This window comes from Macaca thibetana, chromosome X (assembly GCF_024542745.1).
Source record: "Macaca thibetana thibetana isolate TM-01 chromosome X, ASM2454274v1, whole genome shotgun sequence".
NCBI classification, from domain to species: Eukaryota; Metazoa; Chordata; class Mammalia; order Primates; family Cercopithecidae; genus Macaca; species Macaca thibetana.
In genome coordinates, this window is record NC_065598.1 from 53,009,305 (window position 1) to 53,034,524 (window position 25,220).

At 39.1% G+C, this 25,220-nt stretch overlaps 2 protein-coding genes across 34 annotated transcripts in view; one reads left to right on the forward strand and one right to left on the reverse strand.

The window, feature by feature from the left end:
• TSR2 (TSR2 ribosome maturation factor) overlaps positions 1 to 25,220 on the forward strand; it is a 1,158,091-nt gene that overhangs the window by 292,327 nt on the left and 840,544 nt on the right. The gene's annotated exons all lie outside the window — the stretch shown is intronic.
• HUWE1 (HECT, UBA and WWE domain containing E3 ubiquitin protein ligase 1) overlaps positions 1 to 25,220 on the reverse strand; it is a 650,778-nt gene that overhangs the window by 49,328 nt on the left and 576,230 nt on the right. For 17 of the 18 annotated variants that reach the window (XM_050776804.1, XM_050776792.1, XM_050776802.1 and 14 more), the window contains 17 exons: positions 25,131 to 25,188; positions 23,493 to 23,669; positions 20,552 to 20,797; positions 19,323 to 19,456; positions 18,480 to 18,574; positions 16,036 to 16,227; positions 11,117 to 11,333; positions 10,418 to 10,540; positions 9,311 to 9,548; positions 8,343 to 8,573; positions 6,606 to 6,728; positions 6,006 to 6,101; positions 5,154 to 5,423; positions 3,993 to 4,145; positions 2,401 to 2,528; positions 2,109 to 2,190; positions 333 to 509 (listed from right to left, as the gene is read on the reverse strand). In XM_050776804.1, coding sequence (XP_050632761.1) covers positions 333 to 509; positions 2,109 to 2,190; positions 2,401 to 2,528; positions 3,993 to 4,145; positions 5,154 to 5,423; positions 6,006 to 6,101; positions 6,606 to 6,728; positions 8,343 to 8,573; positions 9,311 to 9,548; positions 10,418 to 10,540; positions 11,117 to 11,333; positions 16,036 to 16,227; positions 18,480 to 18,574; positions 19,323 to 19,456; positions 20,552 to 20,797; positions 23,493 to 23,669; positions 25,131 to 25,188 — 2,740 coding nt within the window. The remainder of the gene's footprint in view (positions 1 to 332; positions 510 to 2,108; positions 2,191 to 2,400; positions 2,529 to 3,992; positions 4,146 to 5,153; positions 5,424 to 6,005; positions 6,102 to 6,605; positions 6,729 to 8,342; positions 8,574 to 9,310; positions 9,549 to 10,417; positions 10,541 to 11,116; positions 11,334 to 16,035; positions 16,228 to 18,479; positions 18,575 to 19,322; positions 19,457 to 20,551; positions 20,798 to 23,492; positions 23,670 to 25,130; positions 25,189 to 25,220) is intronic. The other variant, XM_050776798.1, reaches the window with a different exon arrangement.

Consider the following 25,220-nt stretch of genomic DNA (forward strand, 5'->3'; position numbering starts at 1 on the left):
AATTTTCTGAAATCTATACTTAAGTAGGTAATGCTAACTCTCCTCCTCATAACACATGTTAGGAATGCTGGTTCATAAAGAAGAAAACCAAAACACCCCTCTTTTTGACAAAGTTTACAGTAGGGGTGTCCAATCTTTTAGCTTCCCTGGACCACACTGGAAAAAGAATTGTCTTGGGCCACACATAAAAACTACACTAACGATATTTGATAAGCTAAAAAGAACAACAAAAAAAACCTCAATGTGTGGTGTTGGGCTGCATTCAAAGCCATCCTGAGCCACATGTGGCCTGTGGTCCACGGGTTAGACAAGCTTGGTGAGTGAGCATGTACCTGCACCATTGTAGTGAACTGGACTGTGTATCTTCTTCGGCCTGCAGTGAATCGCACACTTGTCTCTCCAGATTTCCAGGCAGAATCAATAGTGCTATTGTTGCTTGCACTGTAACTACACCAACGCCCAGAGCGATCATCAAACCAGCGCCAGTTGTTGCTGTTGGATTGCAGGTACTGAATATAAAAGTACAAAGTTTCTTTGTATTCCTTTCAAGGTTGATTATTAGAAAAAATAGTAACTTCATCAGTGTTCACTGCTAAAACTCAACCAGGAAAAAGAAATATACTGGACAATTAATAAATTTTAAAAACCAAGAGAAAAATTTTCATATGCATTTACTCTCACATTCCTTAGTCTCTCAGCTACACGTTTAAAATCGTGTCTTCTAAAGTTCAGGTGATGAAAACTTAATCCCTAATTTAACAGTGTTGGGAGGTGGGGCCTAATAAAAGATAATTACGTCATGGGGACTCTGTCCCTCACGAATGGATTAATGTCATTATCCAGGGACTGGGTTAGTTATTGTGACTGGGTTGGTTATAAAAGCGAGTTTGGGCCAGGCGCCGTGGCTCACGCCTGTAATCCCAGCACTTTGGGAGGCCGAGGCAGGTGGATCGCCTGAGGTCGGGAGTTCAAGACTAGCCTGACCAACATGGAGAAACCTCGTCTCTACTAAAAATACAAAATTAGCTGGGGTGGTGGCGCATGCCTGTAATCCCAGCTACTCGGGAGGCTGAGGCAGGAGAATCGCTTGAACCCGGGAGGCAGAGGTTGTGGTGAGCCAAGATCGCGCCATTGCACTCTAGCCTGGGCAAAAAGAGTGAAACTCTGTCTCAAAAAATAAAATAAAAGAGAGTTTGGACACCTCTTCCTCTTCCACCTTCCGCAACAGAAGGATGCAGCACTAAGGCTGTCACCAGATGTGGTCCCTTAGATCAGCCTCTAGAACTATGAGCCAAATAAACTTGTACAGTTTATACTAAATATCTTTTTTTTTTGGAGACAGGGTCTGGCTCTGTCACCTAGGCTGGAGTGCAGTGAAGCAATCTCGGCTCGGTTCACTACAACCTCTGCCTCCCAGGCTCTAGGCCCACCTCAGCCTCCTGAGTAGCTGGGACCGTAGGCGCACGCCACTATGCCTGGCTATTTTTTGGAGAGATGGGGTTTCACCATGTGTTGCCCAAGCTGGTCTTCAACTCCTGAACTCAAGTAATCCACCTGTCTCAGCCTCTCAAAGTGCTGGGATTACAGGCGTGAGCCTACAGTGCCCAGCCTATAGTTTATAAATTAGTCTGTGGTATTGTTACAGCAACAGCAAAACGGACTAAGGTACTTTTCCTAGACAAAAAAACTATCTACAGTCCCTTATCTTGCCATTTTCTACTTTCCTTTTGTTTCCACTGATTTTCCCTAAAAGGGGAATGTCCACCTGAGATGTACTGAAACAAAAATCCTGTTTCCAAGAACGTAGTGAGATGATGTGGCACAATAATCTTGATCTAAGAAGTGTTTGCTTTTTGGAAGGATTGCTGTATACTCAGTCCTTTACATAACAGAAAAGCCACTCCTCCTCTGGAGATAGCACGCTCCTTCAAAATTTACTTCCACAGTAAATTATTCAGAAGAGAAACCTAGCTATGAAAATCCCTAAAGAGATTTATACATTGGTCAGAGACTTCTACATTCTTCACTACTCTCTCATATTCTCTTCTGGTCTACTCTTGCCTCAGGAAGCTAAACCGTCCTGCAATCATACATACTACGTTACACACCTTAGTCATCTGGGCTCTCCTTTTTGAGGAGATGGCTGTCTTTTCATAGAAATCAATCAGGAGCAACACTGGTGTGATCCACCTAAAAAAGAAAAATGATTTGTTTTGGGCAAGCAAGAAACCTGCACGAATTGGGAAAATATATCTTAATTTCATTAGGTGCTTCCTTTATAATTTTAAAACTACAGAAGTACCACAAATTTGCCCCATACATGCCCCAGAAGAGTGCCTGATTCAGGCCCATGTCCCAGGGAAATAGAAATGAAACTAGGAAAGATACAGGGTCACTCACTTTGGGGTCTGGACTTCCTTCTGCTCCTTGGCTGCCTGGAGGCAGGGCTGAACCACTTCCAAGAGTTTGATTAGGACATTAAGGATGCCACTCGATTCAACCACCCAAGCACAAGGTAGCTTCAACTCCTGATAGATCAAAGGGAAAAACAAAACAACCAGATACTAATTTCTACTCAGTATCAAAGATTAGCATGGGATAGGGGAACATAAGGGTAAATAATAATAGAATTGGTTGAATTCAAATTTTACCCCTTAGCATCTACCAGTTGTGTAATCTAAGATGTGTTAAATTTTCTAGGCTTTGGTTTCCTCATGGGTCAGAGGAAATAATTTTTACCTTCAGAATAATTGTGATGATTGAGGTTTCATCTATATATTAATATAAAGTACCCAGTGCCTGGCATATTAGTATATGCTTAATATGGAAACGGTTTGTCACCTAGGTTGTGCAGTCTAACGGTGTTGAAGTTGTAAAGCTTTAGATTTACAAAGAAATTTTATAATCTTTCAAGGAAAATGCAATAATTAAACGCAGTTAGTGGTTCGTCTTACTGGGGCTACACTAAAGTGTTACTTTTAACAGGAACTTACTGGAAGTAAATGTCCAAGGATAGGTAATCATTTAAATAAATTAGAGAACATTCAAAAGATGGAGTAATGTGCATAGCAAATGGGAAAATAGTCGTAATACTTAACAAAAAGAATATAAAACTTTCTATACAGTCTTATCCCAATTGTTTAAATGAACAGGAAAAAATACTAAAAGAAAATACAAGACTGTTACTTGTGATTTGTTTTAGATGGGGGTCCATGAATGATTCTCTCTTTAGTACTCTGAAACTTTTCCCACAAGTATCTCTTTACAAAGTGCTACAGTAAGAGTTATCACTTCCATGATAAAGGAAACCCCCAAGACAGCTGTTACACAGTTTGACTCTTATATTGGACTTATCTCCTGAGTATGTAAAGGGTTCACTTCATTAAGTTCAGGTTTTAAAAATAGTGAGCCACAATTGAAGTCATTTGACCAAGGTCAGTTGCCTTCTAGTTCCTATGTTGGTTGGATCAGGTCTTGCCCAAACCACTCTCTTGCCTCAAATAATCTGCTGACTAAATAGGCAAGGAAAAGAGAGAGGAATCTGATTCCATCTAATGCCTATCACCTCAATACTGACCACATTCAATTTGCATACCCTACTCTACTATGTGGCTGCCAGTTAAGTTTCCTCAGAGCAAAAATATTCTATGACCAAGCTCTTTGAGTAATTTAAATACTTCTCTTTTAAACTACCACCTCACAATTCCGACTCAATTCAATTAATGCTTGTTCTCAGAAGTTCTTCTCACATAAATCCAAAGTGATGCATACGACTTTCCTAAACCCAGATAAAACTGTTGACATCACTCTAACACAGAATGCTGTATTTTTATACGTAATTATGTGCATTTTAGCCTATCAGAAACGGGGCTCACGAAATGCAGGACTCATGCCTTATTCTTCTCTTTATCGTCTTCAATTCCTCATATATCGTAAGTGTTTGGTAATTCTTTCATAAATGAATTACAGGGCCCCAAAGATCTAAAACTTACCTCAAAAAGTAGCGTTAAAAGCAAGATTCTAGTAGCCAAATTGGAGGCCTGGGGCAGTGTGGCCATCTGACTTATCCACTCTGACACGGTTTTTGTGTCACTTGTTGTCAGGGGAAGAGCAGCTTTGATCAATACATCAGCAGCTTCCCACACCTAGAAGAACAAAGAAAGGTTTAAGTCATGGAACCTCAGAGCAAGATGAGGTTTCTGAAAATATTCTCAATCTTTTAAAATACTCCCTCCGCCTCCAACACATCCACTGAAGAAAGGTAGGTAAATCTAACATATTTACCATAGGGATTTAGAATCTATACCAAAAGATGTATGTTACTAAAGGATCACCACTAAACAATTACTTTATTAGGCTAGACTATAAGAAGCCTAAAATCTAAGTTAAAGGAAATGATATTTTAAAACTTCCTGGTGCATACAGTCAACCCCAAAAAGGTTCTATCAACTTATACTTCCATCAGTAATCTTTCATTATCTCTCAGAATTATTGTTAAAAAATAGACACTAAAACTTTCTGTGAAAAAAAGTTTTATCCAGTTTTCCTTTACTTGTGTTCTCGTGCATTAAAGTTCTATTTTACAAAGCTCAGAAAAAAGTTTTCCTTTTTATAATTTCTTTCCCTGCTTGTAGAATGAACCATTATATAAAACAAGATTCCAATAACTTAAATACAATAGAAATGTTAACTGGCTATCTGGGTGTGGGGATTTAAGGTAATTTCTTTCTTATCCCACTTCTGTAATTAGCATACAGCAATTTCATAATGAGAGAAAAGAAAAAGAGGACAAATATCAGGTCACAAGTATTCATCAGGATGGGGACTCAGTTGTTCAAGTCGCTGTTACATAGGAAAAAACATTTATTCAGTATTAGTCCAGGGGACGAACTTGACTCAAGGGTGAGGCACATTTTGGACATTTTAAGAGAAAAGTAGAAAAGGAGAGCTTTGTTTTTCCCTTCTAAAGACATTTTTGTGTGTGTGATGTAGTTAATACACTGTTTCAGGATTACCAGATTGAAATAATCCAAAGAGAGAATATACCCCTATCAGGTAGAATGAAAATATGCTGATTTTTCAGAAATCAGGTTTTGACACAGGCAGGCAAACCACTTCACATACTCCCCTCTTCTGACCACTTGAGAGCTCACCTGATTGACTACTTGCTTCAGAATCATGTCACGATAATCTGCTCCATTACGTTTGATTGCTGTCATGATCAGGTCACACACACGGTATACCGTGTCTGGCAGCTCATCAAGAAGGTGGAAGCAGCCTGGCAACATAGTATCTGTGAAAGTGTGGAGCTCATCTTGTTCCAACGGGTCAGCATCCTGGAACTTCTCTAGACATTTAGCCTCCTCCTCTTCCTGCTTTTCCCGAGCTTTCCGTTCCTCTTCCTCCTTCCGGCAAGCAACTTCCTGGAAGCAGGGAAGGAAGTGTGAATAGTACACAGGAGAGGTGAAGGAGGAAAGATAAGAGAGACTCTGAGAATGTATTTGCTCTACCATATAAATACCCTCAACCTTCTCCTCAAGCAGCTGATACTTTCATCCAGGGTGTGGCAGCCACAAAGTTTAAGGCAAGACAGGGAAGGTAGAAGGGAGGGACGCTTCAAACAACTTCTACTGTCAAGTCATTTCTAGCATTCTATACTACCTCCTGCAAAATCATTTCTAGACACTGTTCTATATTCTCTGCCAGCAGGGAAAATTAAAGTAACTGTCACCTAGGAATATACAGCCAAGTTCAGCCTAAGGGCATTACTGAGTACACTTTGGGTCTCTTATTTGACAATAAAGATTAATGCTTCATCTGTCTCCCTTAAAGCTTCAGGTCAATACAAGGTAGCTCAATGACAGATGGCAAAGCTGGGATTAGCACTCTTCTCAGGTATTCCCTTAGATTTGAATTCTATCATTACTTTGCAATTACAGCACAATGTTCACAGAATACTAAGATTCATATGCCATGCCCTTTAGGATGCAGTGTCCTATAGTTACCTCAGGTGACTCTGCCCTTTGATCCATTGGAATATCCTGTCCCAGAGACATAGCAATTGCTCTCATCATCTGGTCCTCTTCAGACATGCTGAGATCCTACAGAGTATTAAGAGAATAGCCAGAGAGGAGACACATTCAAAACAAAGAAACCCAACGAGACCACCGCAACTCACAGGGAATCAATCAGACATCTTGTGCTCAAGCTAAAGAGAGAGGAAGGGGCTCAAAATGCTGCTTTTGTATAAGTCAAAACCAATCAGGCTTATGTGGTTACTACAAACAAGAACAGATGAGGAAAATCACATGTAAAATTAAGTACAGAAAGGGGGCTTCTATGTGACCATCTATTCTACATCTTAGAAAAGTGTGCCTCTTCTATTGTTTTGTGACTGAGGGTCCTTCTGAAAACAAAGTATAGTAATTTGTACTGCTAGGGGATAGAAAACTTCTGTTATTATGAAAAGAAAATACTGGCATGCACATGTCGGAAAATGAGAAGCAGTTTATAGAAAGGAAGACCAATGACAGAATAATAGGGGAAAAAGGACTTCAGCAGTCAAACCAATATCCTGGAAAATCACTGCTCCTGAGCCAACTTACCCGAACAACTCCTCCCATGATTGGAGGGGGGTGGGTTAGAAGGTACTCTGTGGCCTGCTCCATGGTGCTGGTGTTCAACAGTGCCTCCATGGCATGTTCCCTTGTGAAGCCCATGTCCATGAGCTACATAAAGAATGCAAGGGCTCAGAATCACATAATAAGAGAAATCCAAATACATTTTTAAAAGGAAGGAACCTTTCCAAGATGGAAATAACTTTTTCTAACTTCACCTGAGCTGAGAGCATTTATGAGCTAGGGCAATTAGGTAAAATGAACAATCCTTTCTGTTTGGTGCTTCTATAACATTCTAAGCTACACATTGGGTAAGGAGCCAAGAAGATTCTCAATTTCATCCTCCAAAAAAGTTGGGGGGGGGGATGCATGGTTATTATGATTAACAGAATTATTATAATTAAAAGATTGAGACTCATACAAAGAAGTATAAATTGGTCCCAATTTTCTGGAAAACAAACTGGTAACAGACCAAGTGCCTGAAAAACTGACCTAGTTATTCTACTACCAGGCAATAATCATGAGATGTATGTAAGGATTGGTACATAAGGAAACTATACAACACAGTGTTAAAACATCAAACTGTAAGAAAATTAGCATCCAACAATAAAATAATGACCAATTAGTAAAAAAAAGTTCTTGATAAAAGCAATACAAGTATACATATTGCTTGATGTTAATGATGTAAAAATTAGGCACAAAACTGACTGAAAAAGGAGACAATGACTATCTTGCGTGATAAAATTATGAATGCCTTTTAAAAGTCTTGTATTTTCCAAATTTGGTAATGAGAGTACTAAAAAACGGGACAAGTGTATATAGTAGACAGATTTGAACAGGACTCTATACACAAAGCTAACACACATACATACAAACTCCAGGAAGACGACGTTAAAATGCTCTTTGAGATGGAAGTGGCAGGACTTTACGTGCCTTTCCCCTCCCCTCTTTCTAGCCTCCCAAGTTTTAAAATGCCCCTTATACATTTTATTTGCAAGTGAAAACAAAAGTTTTGTAGGTGACCAAGGTTTCTTTTTTTATTTTATTTTATTTTATTTTATTTATTTATTTATTTATTTTGTTGAGACGGAGTCTTGCTCTGTTGCCCAGGCTGGAGTGCTGTGGCTGGATCTCAGATCACTGCAAGCTCTGCCTCCCGGGTTTACGCCATTCTCCTGCCTCAGCCTCCCAAGTAGCTGGGACTACAGGCGCCCGCCACCTCGCCCGGCTAGTTTTTTGTATTTTTTTAGTAGAGACAGGGTTTCACTGTGTTCGCCAGGATGGTCTCGATCTCCTGACCTCATGATCTGCCCGTCTCGGCCTCCCAAAGTGCTGGGATTACAGGCTTGAGCCACCGCGCCCGGCCGTGACCAAAGTTTCAGAAAGCTCTTGTTGGAGAATAAACCTGGTTCACAATATCCATTCTCTTTACAGGTTAACCAGAAAGTTAACTGAGGACAGTTTGCCTCCACTGAGGCAGCAGGAGGCTACTGAGAATACTCATCAACATGCTTGAGAGGAGTATTACCTGTGCAGAGCATCAGGACTATATTCCAAGTCTTCCTCAGGAGAAAAAAAATAAATACTAAAGGAAGGAGCACATTTAAACTGTCTCCTGGTTAATGTGATCAGGGACTTAGTGGTGTGTGAGCTTAGAAGATCCATAAGCATCACACTCCACTGGGTGCAAAGTCTGGACCCTGGAGTGTGAGGCCAGCACCCTACCTGTTGCAGTTGTTGCTGGTTGACTTGAGGTTCCCGGCGGGAGCCACCTTCCTCTTGCCCTGTATCCTCTTCTCCTCGAGACCCCTCTTTCTCCTTGCTTAGTCTCTCTCGAATCACAGGTTCTCCTCGGAGGATGTGGCACAGAATGGCCAGCATGGATTCAGCCATTCGTCCACCATATACCTTCAGAGGTTTCCGGTTCCATAGGTTTTTGATGCAAGTAAAGGCTGCCTATAAGTAATTTGAAAAGTGTGTGATAATCATTTTGCCTCAATTCAAAGCTCAGAAAGATTAAGTTAAAGACCTATGGAACAGTCCTTCCACAACTAGTACCAACAACAAAATCCTTGGCCAACATAAGAGGGTCTAAGGAGGCACAGAGAAGAGGCATTTTACTCAACCTGAAGTAGTGACATAGTTTGCAATATTTGCTCTGCCTAAATCCCATGTTGAATTGTAATCCCCAATGCTGGAGGTGTTTGGGTCATGGGGTGGATCCCTCATTGTTTAGTGTTGTCTTCATGATAATGAGTTAAAGCGTGTAGCACCCTCTCCACCTCCTGGCTCCTGCCACGTGACACGCAAGCTCCCACTGAACTTTCCGCCATGACTGTGAACTTCTTGAGAACTCCCTAGAAGCCCAGCAGATGCCAGCACCATGCTTCTAAAGCTTGCAGAAACTGTAGGCCACTTAAATATCTTTTCTTTATAAATTACCCAGTCTCAGGTATTTCTTTATAGCAATGTAAGAACGGCCTAATGCAAGTACCAATCTGAAATTTACAGTTCAAATGTTTATCACGGAGAATTCTCAAATGGTCTATATTCCGTTACGTAAGGCAGCCCTATCTGGGAGCTGGATCCAATGGTTCTTAAATAAGCATGTTATTTCATTAAGCAGGACAAAACAGAATGGGAACTACTTAGCATGAGAAATTTCTTTTGATTTTAGAATACCGAATACTCACTTTCTGAGTTACCACAAGGAAGCGGAGGGCACTGAATTGGGGAAAGTTCTGGACACCTCCAGGCAATTTGGCAGGCAGTGAATGTGGAGACTCAAGCACCGTGGTGGGATTCACCATCTTCTCCACCAGCATAAGCCAGGCATCTAGGAATTCTCCTGTGCCATCAGGCAAGTCCGAGTGTTCCAATCCCTCAGAAACAGGAACTTTACCTCCCATGGACAGAGCCCAGTTGAAAGTTCTAAATTCAAATAAGGAAAAGTAGACAGAATATTAGTATTTTACCCTGGCAAGGGGGGTTTACATCTAAAAGGCCCCCAATCTCTATATTGGCACTACATGTCCCATCTTCTTAGAGCTATTATGTCTAATCTGTCCGACAGCCTTCAGCTACACTATTTTTTTTTCTTTTGTTCCACCTCCCCTCCTTTACTTTTCAGTGTCTTAAAAACCTAAACCAGCTGGGTGCGGTGGCTCATGCCTATAATCCCAGCACTTTGGGATGCTGAGGCGGGTGGATCATGAGGTCAGGAGATCAAGACCATCCTGGCTAACACGGTGAAACCCCATCTCTACTAAATACAGAAAAAATAGCTGAGTGTGGTGGAGGGCGCCTGTAGTCCCAGCTACTCAGGAGGCTGAGAAAGGAGAACAGCATGAACCCGGGAGGTGGAGCTTGCAGTGAACTGAGTTCGTGCCACTGCACTCCAGCCTGGGCGACAGAGAAGACTCTGTCCCCCCCCAAAAAAAACCCTAAACCTATGAAACTCAGCTTGGAATCATCTGACCAAGAAAACCAGAAAAATTATATTCAGAGAAACAACAGAAAAAGACAAACCTATTTTAAAAACCCATACTGGGAACCAGAAGCCACACGAGAAAAAGCAGAGACCCTTATAAACACAACTCCAGGGCAGGCTAAATCCTACCCTCCAAGGTAAATGGAGACAAACATGGCTACTTCCCAGAACACTGAAGGATACGACCAATGGCTATTTCTATATATCCCACTGTTACAAGATAGGGTACTTAAAAACAGTGGGCTGGGAAGGTACACAGCAAAGACCAAACTCCAAGAAATGCTCCTCTGTGAAGCAACTTGATCCTTACTCAAAAAGAGCATTGTGGCCTCCAGAGCAGAGAAATTTTTGCAGCATGAGGTGGTAGGGATACTTCCTCTCATCAAACAGCATTGGGGATGTGAAACCAACTGAACAGATGAAGAATGTCAGCCTGAAGGTGGAAAACAAAAAGGCAAAAATTTAACCTTCTGTAAAGCAGACACAGAAGCAATAGGAAATTCATGTAAAAGGCAAGAGTAAAATTTACACACTGAAGTGACACCTCCCACCTACTAAAGAATACAGGATGAGTATCCCTATCAGAAAACTCAAAATGTTCCAAAATCTGAAACTTCTTGATTGCTGACGTGACGCTCAATGGACATGTTCACGGGAGCATTTCAGATTAGGGATGCTCAACTGATAAGTATTCTGCAAATATTCCAAAACCCAAACAATTCCAAAATTCAAAACACTTTCTGGCCCCAAGCATTTTGGATAAGGGATACTACCTATGTAAGACTACTGAAATACAGTTTGATGGTAAATACCTAAAATATTACCCATGTTCTATACTGGTACAACCAAGACAAGTAACTTACACTGCATTTTCTACGGTAAACAAAGGACCTCCAAGTTCTCAAATTCAGTGGCTCACTCTCCATTTTAAGTAGTATAGGAACAAATTACATGTTTTTTTTTTTTTTATTGTAACTTTCTAGTCCCTCAATCTCAAGCTGAACTTCACCTGAATCGGGGAGTAGGTGTATATGGCGGGGGCTGCCAAGATAACCCCTTAGTCAAGAGCTTAGTGAGAGCTGAGGCTGTTGATCGAGCGGCAGGTGTCGGTGCTGTAGTGGTGCTGGCAGCATGATGGCTCCTTCTCTGACGGACAGGAGATCCCACACAAAGTTTAACAAGAAGTCCGAATAGCTCAGCAAGTGCTCGGCCTAATCTGGAGGAAGCTGGAACCAGAAGTCAGAATAAGACTGTACAGTATTCTCAGAATAGTTTAATTACAACGGACACATTACCATTAACATATTTTTATGACTCACCACTTCCTCCTACAACCCCTAGTTAATGCTTGGATTTGTTCTACATTCAATGATCCAAAAAGGAAGTCCCACAAGGAACAAATGCCACTTTTGACGGTAGGAGACAGATATGTGCCACTCAATAGATATCAAATGTAAAAGACAAATAAGCACTCATACTGTTAGAGGAACATAAATTGAAACCACATTTGTAGAAACAACACAGCAACATGCACTATTTAAGTTAAATGATATCTAGTGGATGATGAAGTCACTGAAAATGCCTACAAAGAACTTTAATAATGCCAAAACCGATTAACCACTTAGATAAGAAAAGATCACTGACAATATACACAGTCTGATCACAACAAAAAATATGTAGTCCCAGAGGAAAAAAAAAAAACTAGGAAAAGCATGAAAACTGTTACAAGTAGCTTCTTAAGGTATTAGGCAGATTATGGACATCTCAATTTTTCAATTTCATAGGATGCTTTTCAATATATAATTGAACAAAGAAAAGGCAGCACACAAATACAAGCATATGTAAAAGAAAACACATAAAAAACTGAATGCTTTCCAGTTTCTCTTTAAATATTTTATGTTTTTATATTTCTACAATGAAATATACTTTTAAAATCATAAATGAAAATGTTGCCAGAGCATTTTAAAAATAAACGTTATTTCACCATGATCCAGAGACAAGAAGGGCTAGGTCTGAATCAAAGTACAGCTGACACTTGATCAACACAGGTTTTGAACTGTAGATGTCTACTTATGTGTGAATTTTTTTCAACAAATATATTGAAAATTTTGGAGATTTGTGACAATTTGAAAAAACTCCCAGATGAAACATGTAGCCTCAAAACATTCAAAAATTAACAAAAAGTTATGTCACAAATGTATAAAATATATGTAGATACTAGTCTATTTTATCATTTACTACCACAAAATATACACAAATTATAAAAATTTAATATTTATCACACACACATACACTTATATATGGTGCCATCTGCAGTAAATAAGCAGAATTGAATAACTGGATAAAATTTAGTACATATTATACTCTGTAATAATTTTGTAGCCACGACACTGTAACCATGATACTGTGGTGAGCTCAAGTGTTACCACAATATGCTTAAAACACTGTGTGAGGCTAAGCACTTCTACATGAACAGTTTATCTCTCCAATAAATTGTGTAGTGATCTCTCATGGTTCTCACATTGTTTTTCATGTTTACCGCAATACCGTAAACCTGGAATAAACCTGGGTCACTCTATGACCCCATATGAAGTGTCACTAGTGATGTTGGAAGTGCTCCCAAGAAGCAGGGAAAAATCATGACACTTCAAGAAAAAGTTGAATTGCTTGATGTGGATTACAGATTGCCCACCACTTCAGGAAAAATGAATTTAGTGTAAAGACCATTGTTAAACAAAGAACAGGAAATTAGTGAAGCTGCTGCTGCAGCTACACCAGCAGGCTTGAAAAGCTTGCACTTTTGTGAAATCTTATTTCATATTGAAAATGCACGTTTATGTGGGTACAGGATTGCCATAATAAAGACAAACCTATAGATTCTACTGCAATTCAAGAAAATACTGAACTCACTATATGAAAACTTAAAGCAAAAGGAAAGTGAAGGATCTAAAGCTGGAGAAGCCAGCAAAGGATAATTTGATAATTTTTAGAAAGAGGTTTGGCTTAAAGAATGTCAAGATAACAGAAGAAGCAGCTTCTGACAACCAACAGGCAACAGATTAGTTCCCACACACCACTAAGAACATCACTGAGAAAGGATATCCGCCTGAAAGGGTTTTTCATACAGACAAAGGGCCCTATTTTGAAGAAAAAGAAAAGGCCACAAAGGACATTTATTAGTAAGAAATAGAAGTGAGCAGAGGGAGTTAAGGCAGGAAGGGACAGACTCACTCCTCTATTTTGTGCAAATGCTACTGGGTTTATAATCAGGACTGCCCTTACCTATATAGCTCCTAACTTCTGAGCCTTGAAGGAGAAAGATAAACTACCAGCTGCTGGTCTTTTGGTTGTACAAGAAGGCCTGGGCAACAAGATCCCTCTTCTGGATTGGTTCCATTGATGTTTTGTCTCTGAAGTCAGAAGTATCTTGCTAGTAAAGGGGTGCCTTTTAAAGTTCTTTTGACATTAGACAATGCCTCTGGTGACCCAGAGCCCCATGAATTCAACACAAAAGGCACTGAAGTGGTCTACTTGCTCCCTAAAACCACATCTCTAATTCAGCCTCTAGATCAGAGAGTCATAAGGGGCTTTAAGGCTATTACACACAGTACTCTAAGGAAAGGATTATTAATGCTGTGGAAGAGAAGCCTGACAGAGGGAACATCACGAAAGTCTGGAAGGATTACACCACTGAAGATGCCACCATTGTTAGAGAAAAAGCCATCAAGCCTGAAATAAATTCCTGTTGGAGAAAACTGTCCTGATGTTGTGCAGAACTTAACAGGATTTATGACAGCGCCAATCAAGGAAATCACGAGTTTGTGGATATGGCATAAAAGGTGACGGGTGAAGAATTTCAGGATATGGATCTTAGTGAAATTCAAGAGCTAACAGACACCACGCCAGAGCAAGTAACAGAAGACGTCTTGATAGAGATGAGTGCTTCTGAACGGATACCAAATGATGAGGAAGAAGACATAGAAGCAGTGCCAGGAATCAAAGTGACATAAGACAATCTGGCAGAGGGTTCTGATTACTAAAGAATACTTTTGACTTCTTTTATGATGTGGACCTTACTATGATATGGGCACTGAAACTACAACAAATGGTGGAAGAAAGATTGGTATTATACAGACACATTTTTAGAGAAATGAAAAAGCAACCAAGTCAGAAAGAAAGTACCGTGTATTTCCACAGTTACACCAAGCATGCCTGCCTTTCCTTCTACCTCCTTTACCTGTTCTGCCTCTACTGCCTCAGAGACAGCAAGACCAACATCCCCCACCACTTCCTTCTTCCTCCTCAGCCTACTCAATGTGAAGACCACCCAGATGAAGACCTTTATGATGATCCACTTAATGAATAGTAAATATACTTTTCTCTTAAGATTTTCTTAACATTTTCCTTTATCTAGCTTACTTTAAGAATACAGGATATAATACATATAACATACAAAATGTGTCCATTGACTGTTTATGTTATTGGTAAGGCTTCTGGTCAACAGATAGCTATTAGTAGTTAAGTTTTTTGGGGAGTCAAATGTTATACATGGATTTCTGACTGCGTGGAGGAGTTTCCTCAACCCCATGTTGTTCAAGGGTTAAATCTATCTCTTCTCAGGATGTACATGCACATATAAACTCATTGTGTAAAAACAGGCTCTACTTGAGCCTAGGTTACATATACTGCTCAAATTTAGTAATAAGCTTAAATGTACGCAGTATAGTAACAAGGAAACGCTCCTTTCTTCTTCCTATTACATCCAAATTAAGCTTTCTTTATCCTAATTAGGGAATAGGCTACGGATATGGGTATACCCAGACTTGAAAACCTAATGAATCCAATCATTGGGTTTACACTTTCTCACCACTGCTTTCAGGTGAATAGATAGCAAAGTGGCGGTAGTCCAAAGACAAGAGGATGGCAAAAAGCCAGTAACCAGAGAGAAACAGTACATGGACTGGGTTCACACAGAAACCCCTGAATGCTCCAAGGTCAAAGAAGTATGACAAAGCAAGGAGAGAGAAATATGTACATGTTCTTGCACGGTCAATTTTCCTTTGAAGATAACGTTGGTAGATTTTCAAATTAAAATAAATGGAGAATTAAACTAATTAAGAGTAAAATGTAAAACGCAATGGGAATTTGAGATAACAAACGGAAACACCAAAGGCCATTTTCTGTTTGCTTTTACGAAGGGCCCCAGATTCCTGTAAGTTAGGTCTCCATTTTCCACTAAATTAAGGTGCCAGAAAGTGACGACAATTTAAGAACACACAAATAGGTTCCCAAACATTGGTATTACATTAAAGGGGGAAAAAATGGGCAAAGACAGACCAGTGCAAATCATTAATGCAGTTTTATATGCTGCTAATATAGTCTCAATAAAGCTGCCAAAGTGACTTTAATATAAAACACCTATCAGACTATGTCTCTTGCCAGGTATGTTCAAGGAACACAAAAAGAGAAGACTAGGTGGAATAGCCAGATAGTTAACAGGGAATCAAGATAGCTTAATAACACAAACACCAAAGGAAGAATATTTCTAGATGGAGATGGTGGGTCAACTACCATGCGGCAGACAAGTGAGAAGGGACTTAGGACAAGGAAGTTATAGATGCCTTGCTGAGACATTTCAGTGAAATGGTAGGAGCAGAAGCAATATGCAATAGTCGAAAAGTAGGAGGAAGAAATTAAACAAGGGAGGGTAGCAGATAGGGCTCTCAAGAAGGGATTCGGTCATCTCTGTATCTGTAGCAGCTACTACAAAGCCTGTCACATAGCAGCCACTCAACAAAGGACACTTGAAAATGAGTCACAGAAGTTTTAAACTTCCTTAAATGAAACAACATAGCCTTTCTAACTCAATCTGTTTCAGGACTAAGGGACTGAAAGCCAGAAAAGGTAGGAGAAAGGAGAATGACTCACCTGATAGCAAAGGCTTGATTTGCTTAATTCTGGCAGCCATTGCTGGTGTGATTTTAGATTTGCCCTTAGAGTCTGAAGCAGTAGGTTCATCTGTCTCCATGGGAGCCAACGTGTCACCATCTAGCCCAATGCCTTCTAATAAGCCCTGGGTAGAAGCATCCATACTTCCAGCTGTTCCATCCTGTTCCCCATCTACAGATGTATAAGAGGGGAGCAATAGGACATTGTAGAGCCAACATTTACCTGGTTCCTTGAGAAGTACCAACAAAGATTACCTACAGTTTTTGTTACTCTTTCAATTCCCATGGCTTCCTAAATTTGAAAAACAAAAATACAACCTAAGTATTGTACTGATATGCTCCTCTGTTTGGAGTTCTAAGTACCTAATGCTGACATCTTCAAATGACAGCATATGAATAGTATTAACCCAGGGCTACCTTGGAAGACTGTTATAGGCACAGCTCAACCCAGGGGGTACCATTCACATGGACTACAGTGTGCACAGTGCCCAGTGCTGTCAATGTGGATGCCCTACTAGAATGTCACAGCTCGTTAAGTTCAAACTGGACATCACAGATTGCCACTGGAGAATTTTATTCCCTAGCATTTAAGAATTATGTATATGAATGTGAGATGCGTCTTTTTCTTTGGTATATGTGTGCTCTTAGATCTAAGAATGAGCTTTATGCAAACTTATAAAACAACTCACCAAGTTTTAATCTTAGCATTCCAGAAAAACTTTGGAGAAGTTGAGTCATTTTTGTTAAATGTGTTAAATAAATTGCTAGAAAAAATATATGTTAGAGAGGCAATTCTTTGACAGTGAATCTAACTTCATTCTCAGTTCTTAGTAAATTTATTCTTTCCCTGAGTTAAATTTGGTATATTTTCACTAAATTTGAGATTCTCATTTTGTCAGGTTTCTTTATACTTTATTAATGTTATCCCATCCCTCACAATAACCAGCTGTCATATGTAAGTCCTTGTTTGTTGGTTCTAAGCCTATGTCAGCTTTATTAGTTCCTTAGAAATTTCCCTTTCTAGTAATTTCTGTACAAGTTTTAAGCATATCTGAGACTTTTTTTTTTTTTTAGACAGGGTCTCACTCTGTCATCTAGGCTTGAGTTGAGTCATGGCTCACCATAGCTTCAACTTCCTGGGCTCAAGCAATCCTCCCACCTCAGCCTCCCTAGAAGCTGGGACTACAGGCATGTACCACCATGGCCAGCTAATTTTTGTATTTTTTTTTTTTGCAGAGATGGGGTTTTGTCATGTTGCCCAGGCTGATCTCAAACTCCTGGGCTCAAGTGATTCACCTGCCTCAGCCTCCCAAAGTGCTGGGATTAGAGGTGTGAGCCACTGTGCCTGGTCTGATGCATTTTGATACACAGAATTACCTTCATTGCTTTCTTAATAGTTTATCCTTTTTTAATTTCCTCGTTGATACTGAACACAGGAGAAAAAACATTCTGGAAAAGTTGCTCGTATTCATTTTATGTTTGTAGCATTAGAGTCAGAAAATTGTGTATGATTTCTACTTACTGAAATTTGGAAATTTTATTTTTTATTTTTTTCTGAGATGGTGTTTCGCTCTTGTTGGCCAGGCTGGAGTGCAATGGCGCGATTTTGGCTCACCGCAACCTCCGCCTCCCAGGTTCAAGCGATCATCCTGCCTCAGCCTCCCAAGTAGCTGGGATTACAGGTATGTGCCACCATACCCGGCTAATTTTTTGTATTTTCAGTAGAGACGGAGTTTCTACATGTTGGTCAGGCTGGTCTGAACTCCCGACCTCAGGTGATCTGCCCACCTCGGCCTCCCACAGTGCTGGGATTACAGGCGTGAGCCACTGAGCCTCGCCAAAATTTGGAATTTTTATTGTGAGATAACATAAAAGCAATCTTCTTTACAAAGCAGCACTGTCGACAGAAATATAACGTGAAACACATATATAACTTAAATTTTCTAGTAGCCACATTAAAAATTATTTGTTAATACCCTCTGATACAATAATTTGTAGGAATCAATCTTATATTTGCAGAAAAGTAAACACAAAAATGTTCATTTAAAAAAAACCAGCATATTAGAAACTTAACAGGGAATAGTTAATTCGTGTACCTTTATATGGTACTTAACAGTAAGTGAAGAAAGAGATCTACGAAATGTTTTTATCTAAGACACTGACAAATACACTCAGAGAAAAAAGATGGGCAGACACTTTCAAAATGTTTTTTTTTGGGTGGCAGAAATATGGGTAATTCAACTACATTTTCTAACTTTTACCATTATGTATACATCTTTATGCAGGAAACGACTAAAAATTAGTGAGAGGATGAAAACTAGACTATGGATGATAGAACTAACTAAAAATTTTCATAATAAACCTATAAAGACATAGGAACAAAACTCAGAATTAATGACTAACATTTTAGTTTCTTAGAGTTACCTGATCTTTTTCCGCCCTGGGTCGTACCTGCCTTCTCATCCTTTGGAACCAGTTTCTGCATATCTGCCTGGCCAAATTCACACCCAGATGGTAGGCTGCAACAAGAGAAATACTGAGCAAAAAAATTATATATATATACTGATAGTTCACCTCTTATATTATAAATGGTCTCTAATTTGCTTGGCTGACACTATCCCTCCAATAGCAGGTAGGTTAAACTGAATGTAACAAAGCATCTATAATTCCTGAGGTAGCACCCCACAAGCTTTCCAACACTTTTTTTTTTTTTTTTTTTTTTTTTTTTGAGACCCAGTCTCACTCTTTCGCCTGGGCTGGAGTGCAGTGGCATGATCTTGGGCTCACTGCAACCTCCACCTCCCGGGTTCAAGTGATTCTCCTGCCTCAGCCTCCCAACTGGCTAGGATTACAGGCGCCCGCCATTACGCCCAGCTAATTTTTTGTATTTTTAGTACAGACAGGGTTTCACCATGTTGGCCAGGCTGGTCTTGAACACCTGACCTCGTGATTCACCTACCTTAGCCTCCCAAAGTGCTGGGATTACAGGCGTAAGCCACCACCTCCGGCCTCAACTCAGTTTTTTATATCTGGCTAATAACGGGAACACATTTTAAACCTCTACCACGCCGACAAAGCATACTTGGTATATCAAATCAAAGATGCACAAAATGCTACAATTTGTCAACAAGTTCCTAGGCTGGGAAGAGGGAAGGACAAGGAAGCCTCTGAACTCTCTTCCATACCCTCCTATCCCCAACCAAAGCAATCCTCCAGGCTCACCGAACTTAAATAACAAAGTGATGAGAGAGAGAGCCATTCTCTTACCTGTTTGGGGTACACAGAGAGAGGAGGACAGTGCTTTCCCACACCAGGGAACAGTATAACTGGCTCAGCTTGCTCAAAACACTCAGACCCAATTGAGAGCCCCACTGGTTTACGGAGATGGAACGAATTTCACTCTGCAATCATAACAAGAATTTCACCTTTGGGATGTTTTCTAACAATTATACTTTAAAAAAAAAAAAAAAAAAAGACCTTCAATAGTTTTATAAGAATAAGGGATTTTTCTTCATTGCTATTCTCAGAGTTATCCACCTCATCAAAATGTCCACATTCAAGACGACAGTTCCACAAGGTACTCTGTTACAACATTTACAAATTATTTCCACAACATCCCTTATCATTGTTTTTTATGAAGTGAAAGAAAGGTATCAGAGGCTACTCTTTTTTTCTGAATCAAAGAAACGGTTTTACAGGTTCATTAACTACTTTCTAAATTACTTGTTGGGGGTATTGTTATTTCCATCCAATTTCTTTACTTCAGTAAATACCTAGATTTATTTAATTCCTTACTTTAAATTTTCCTTTTCATTTTATTTCATTTAACAAAGTCATAAAAATCAATCCCTAAAATTTAAGTAATTTAATTTTCTAAATTGTTTATAATTGTGCTGTTTTTTTTTTTACTTCAGATTTGATCGATTCACAAGTAACAGAGAACACACTCCTGCTCAATAGCATAAAACAGGACTGTTGAACCCTGTTTTGTTTAATGTTGATACCATTAATCTTTAGAATCAATTATCTGAGGAATAAATGTAGTAAAACTGTGAGGACATACACAAAATGCCTTCTTTCTGAACCTATGGATTATGGATTGCAGGCAAAACGTTTGATATGTAGAAAATTTTTAGTAATTTGTTAATTACTATTGATTTAAATGTTCTTTGGTAAAATGTCCTACCTATGCCATCCAATTATCAGACCTATAAGGACTCGTGGAAAGATTAGAAAGTACTAAGGCCAGATGAATACCCAACTGACGTTTGTCTGTAATAACCTGTTTTGCTCTCAAGAAAGTCCACTTCACATAATAAATTATACAGTCACTCAACTTTTTGACAGTGAAAAAAAATCTCATCCTAAATTAAACTGTTCTTTTAGCTGCTACCTCAGGCAGACCTCCTTTCAAGCACAGTAACCCTGCTAAAGTGTATGCCCTAAATATTTCACTGCCTTTAAACTAATATGTTCACCCCTAAGATTATTTTTACCTGTCCAACTCTGCAAGTATGAACAAACATCATGATGTAGGCATGGGCAGCAGTGAGTGCATGCAGCAGAGGTGTGGCCTGGGCTGAGAGGGTAGCATCAGCAACATTGCCTGCGCAAGCCAGTTCTCGCAACAACACTGAGCCCCCAGGGGATTCAATGGGGCGGTGTAAGGGCTCCAGGGAGGAGAGGATGGAGTCCAACTGAAGGAGACCTTCTTGAAGGACTTTGGGTTCATGTGACAGTGTCTGAAACAGGAAGAATAATTAAAGTGTTAATATACAATGAACTTCAAATTCTTCATGTCTTTTAATAGTCACAATGGAAGTGGACAATTAAATGGAAGTCTCCCAGATTTTAGATATGGCCATGGTCTCTCACCTGGTAAATGGTGGAACCCAAATATGAAGTCAGGTACAATATACTTAACATCTGTTTCTAGAGCAACATACTACTTTCAAACTTGGTGAGCCAATAACACTTAAAAGCTTATGACAGTCAAACTGAATACTGTTACAGCAAGGACTCTACATTATAGGATTAATTCCAAATTTTGCTCGATAGGAAACCATGTTAGGCAAAGTTCCAAAGCATGGAAGAGAATCACTATTATACTGTTCTTTTCTTCTTAAAACAAGAGAGATTATTCTGAGATAGGAATCAGGTAGGCGATTTGTTTTTATCAGACAACCCAAGGATTATATGTCCCTTGTGATTTCTGCTCAAGTCTGGAGAAAAATCTGACAGCAAAACACCATCACTTGCCATGCAAAGATAGGAGAAATCATGTGCCTTCCTATGGTTTTAAATAAATCTATCTATGCTTCCACAGTATCTTATAGGTAGGATAAAGATATTTTCCTCTCTCTCTGATGAAGAGCATTTAATTCAGTATTTCAAAGAGTAAAACAAAATAAACTAAATGAAGTCATGTCACAATTATGGATCTTTCCAAGTCTGTAAGCAAATGGATTTCTCATTCAGCAGGAATTACTTACACTCTGCAGCCCAGCTAATAAAGGAGTTTCATAGATTTAATGCAATCACTATCAAAATTCCAATGCTGTTTTTTGTTTTGGTTTTGCAGAAATAGAAAAATCCCTTCTAAAATTTATATGAAATCTTAAGGGACCCCAAATAGCCAAAACAAGTTGGGGGAAAATTTTTGGAGGTCTCACTCTTTTTGATTTCTATTACAAAGTTACAGTAATCAAAACTGTGATACTGGCATAAAGACAGACATAAAGACCAATGGAACAGAATAGAGAGCCCAGAATTAAATCTTCACATATATATGGTCAAATGATTTTTGACGAAGGTACCAAGACCATGCAATAGGAAAGGACAGACTTTTACCGTATAAAAAATCTAATCAAAATGGATCAAAGACCTGAATATAAGAGCTAAGTTATAAAACTCTTAGAAGAAGCTATAGTGGGAAAGCTGCAAAACACTGGATTTGGCAACGGTTTTAGTGGATGTGACACTAAAAACACAGGTGTTTACACAGGCAACAAAAACAAAAAAAGAGAAGCTGGACTTTAAGATTAAAAATGTTTGTGCATCAAAAGACAACCACGAAAACGCAACTCACAGAACAGGAAAAATATATGCAAATCATATACTTGAGAAGAGATTAATATCAGGTATTAATATATGTATAAGAATACACAACTCTTACAACTCAACAATAAAACAAATAACACGATTAAAAAAGAACAATGAATTTGAATAGACATTTCTCCAAAGAAGATATATATATGGACAACAAGCACATGAAAATATGTTCGTTATCACTAAGCATTAGGGAAATGCCAGTGAAAAACAAAATGAGATACACTTCCTACCCACCAGAATGGCTATTATCAAAAAACAGAAAATAAGTATTGGTTAGGATGTGGGAAAATTAGAATTAAAAGTAGAGTCTCAAAGAGTTATATGTACATCCATGTTCACAGCATCATTATTATTCACAACAGCCAAAAGGTGAAAGCAACCCAAGTGTCAATCAACAGATGAATGGATAAACAAAATGTGGTATAAACACACAATGGAATATTATTAGGCCTTACAAGGGAATGAAATTATGACACATGCTACATAATGGTTGAACCTTGAGGGCATTATGCTAAGTGAAAAAAGCCAGTCGCACACACAAATATTTTCTGATTCCACTGATATAAGGTACCTAGAGTAGTCAAATTTAGAGACAAAAAGTAGAATGGTAGTTGCCAGGGGCTGGGGAGAAGGGAGGATGAGAAGTTCAAGGGCAGAATTTCATTTTTGCAAGATGAAAAGAGTTCTGGAGATTGACTGCACATCAATATGAATACACATAACACTACTGAACTCTACACTGCAAAATGGTTAAGATGGTACATTTCATGTTATGTGTAGTTTACCACTATGAAAAAATAAAGAAGCTTCATTTTTGGCAAAACATGAGCAATGAACTACCATGTTAACTATGCTTACAATACATGACTATCGGGCTTGAAAAGGGGGGAATTAAATATCGGCAATGAACTACATGTCAATTATGCTTAATACACGACTATCAAGCTTGAAAGGGGAGGAAAACACATGGTTAAACATAACCATAAACATAAAATGTGTTAAAAAAGCACCTATAACAAAGAAGGGTGACATACTAATAAAACCCAACTAGAAAAGCTTTCTTGGAGATACACTTTTCCCTCCAATAAACTCTAATGATGTAGAACTACATACCAAACTGATGAACAAAGAAAAAATACTTTGACTTTTCAATGAGAAATAACATGGCACACTATATATTAGTCACAAAATTCACTTAAACAACATAACACAAATTTATTCATTATTTTTTAGTTGAAGGGAGACCACAGTAAAAACATATATACAGAAGTATCGCAAAATTGATTTCCAAAAAGAAATGAAAACATTTGGCCAGATGCTTCTTACCAATATGGATTTGCAGACACCTGCAACAGCCTGACAGGCAGCAGATGTGGGAAAGTCAATGGGCAGATTGGGAAGACCCAAAATGGTAACCAAAGGCAAGAGTCCTTTCTGATTCACAAATTCCTGGCAGTGGTCATCTGTTGTATTGTTGCTCAGAATAGATTCCACAAATTTCATCTAGGTAATAAAAATTTTTTAAAGAAGTTAGAGCCTGACAGGTAGAACTAAAAGGCCAGCCTGGAATAAGGATGGGGTAGCCTTCTAGTCATGATATCAGTGTTTTCTAGAGTATCAAAACCTCAGATAAACCAGATGTATGATACGGACTCTAAAACATCCAGGAAGTAAAGAATATCTACGATTTCTGCCCAATCTACATTTTCAAGCACACCAAGAGTCGGATAATTTGAGATAACAGAGAAGTTAAGTGACTTGCTCAGGGCCACATTATGAATTAGTGGTACAATCATGTCTAATCTCTTAATTTGCTATTTAGTGCTCCTTGCCTGCCTTTCTCCTGCAGGCAAACATCATGGAAAATTTCCCCCAAATGTGCTTATAATGCAAATAAAACGCTGATCTCTGGAAGAGTCTGTTTCAAACAGAATATTTTTAAGAGTAAAAAAGTAAAATGTGGGCAATAAACACACAGGCACAAGAGAAACTATCTCTGGAAGTCTTGGAAGTGATTAGTAGGCTAAAACAAATGCTAAGAGGTCTCTCCCTTATTGGTAAACAATTCTGGGAAAATTCAAACTTTTTTTTGGTGAGATACTCCGGAAGTAATGGAGAAAAAAAGGGGAAAATATATGTTGGACACGTTTGGAAAACATGTTACAGGTTGTATATCTCATATTCAAAATGCTTGGGCACCATGAATGTTTCAGATTTTTTATTTTTATTTTTTTAATTTATTTTATTTTTTTTTTTGAGACGGAGTCTCGCTCTGTCGCCCAGGCTGGAATGCAGTGGCTGGATCTCAGCTCACTGCAAGCTCCGCCTCCTGGGTTCACGCCATTCTCCTGCCTCAGCCTCCCGAGTAGCTGGGACTACAGGCGCCCGCCACCTTGCCCGGCTAGTTTTTTTGTATCTTTTTTTTTTTTTTTTTTTTTTTTTTTTAAGTAGAGACGGGGTTTCACCGTGTTAGCCAGGATGGTCTCGATCTCCTGACCTCGTGATCCGCCCGTCTCGGCCTCCCAAAGTGCTGGGATTACAGGCCAGATTTTTTATTTTTGAATATTTGCATTACATGGTTCAGGCTGAAAATGCTCCAGTGAGCATTTCCTTTCAGTGTTATGCTGGTACTCAAAAAGGTTCAAATTTTGGAGCATTTTGGATTTGGGATGATCAGCCCGTACCAGACTGGCAAAACAAAACCTGTTACAGAATCCTGTCTGGATTCTAATGAAGAATGGTAACAGTGAACAAAAAAATCCGGAATAAAAGATAATGGGGGTCATGTTGGCTAATTTCTGGCAAACCAGTCTAGAACAAAAACAAAAGGGTGGCACATCTTTCTCCTCTTAATTGGATTCCAAATAAAATGAATACGGTAATTACTGGACTCTGATAACACTACACATTTTCCAGAAAAGCATACATACACCTTTACTCAGTTTGCCCTGTGTTGAATCTTACCACATTAAGGATGTAATCCATGAGGGGAATAGGAATACGTTCCTCTGTACCAACAACCCTGTTAGGGGAGAAAAGAGTGAGTTACACAGA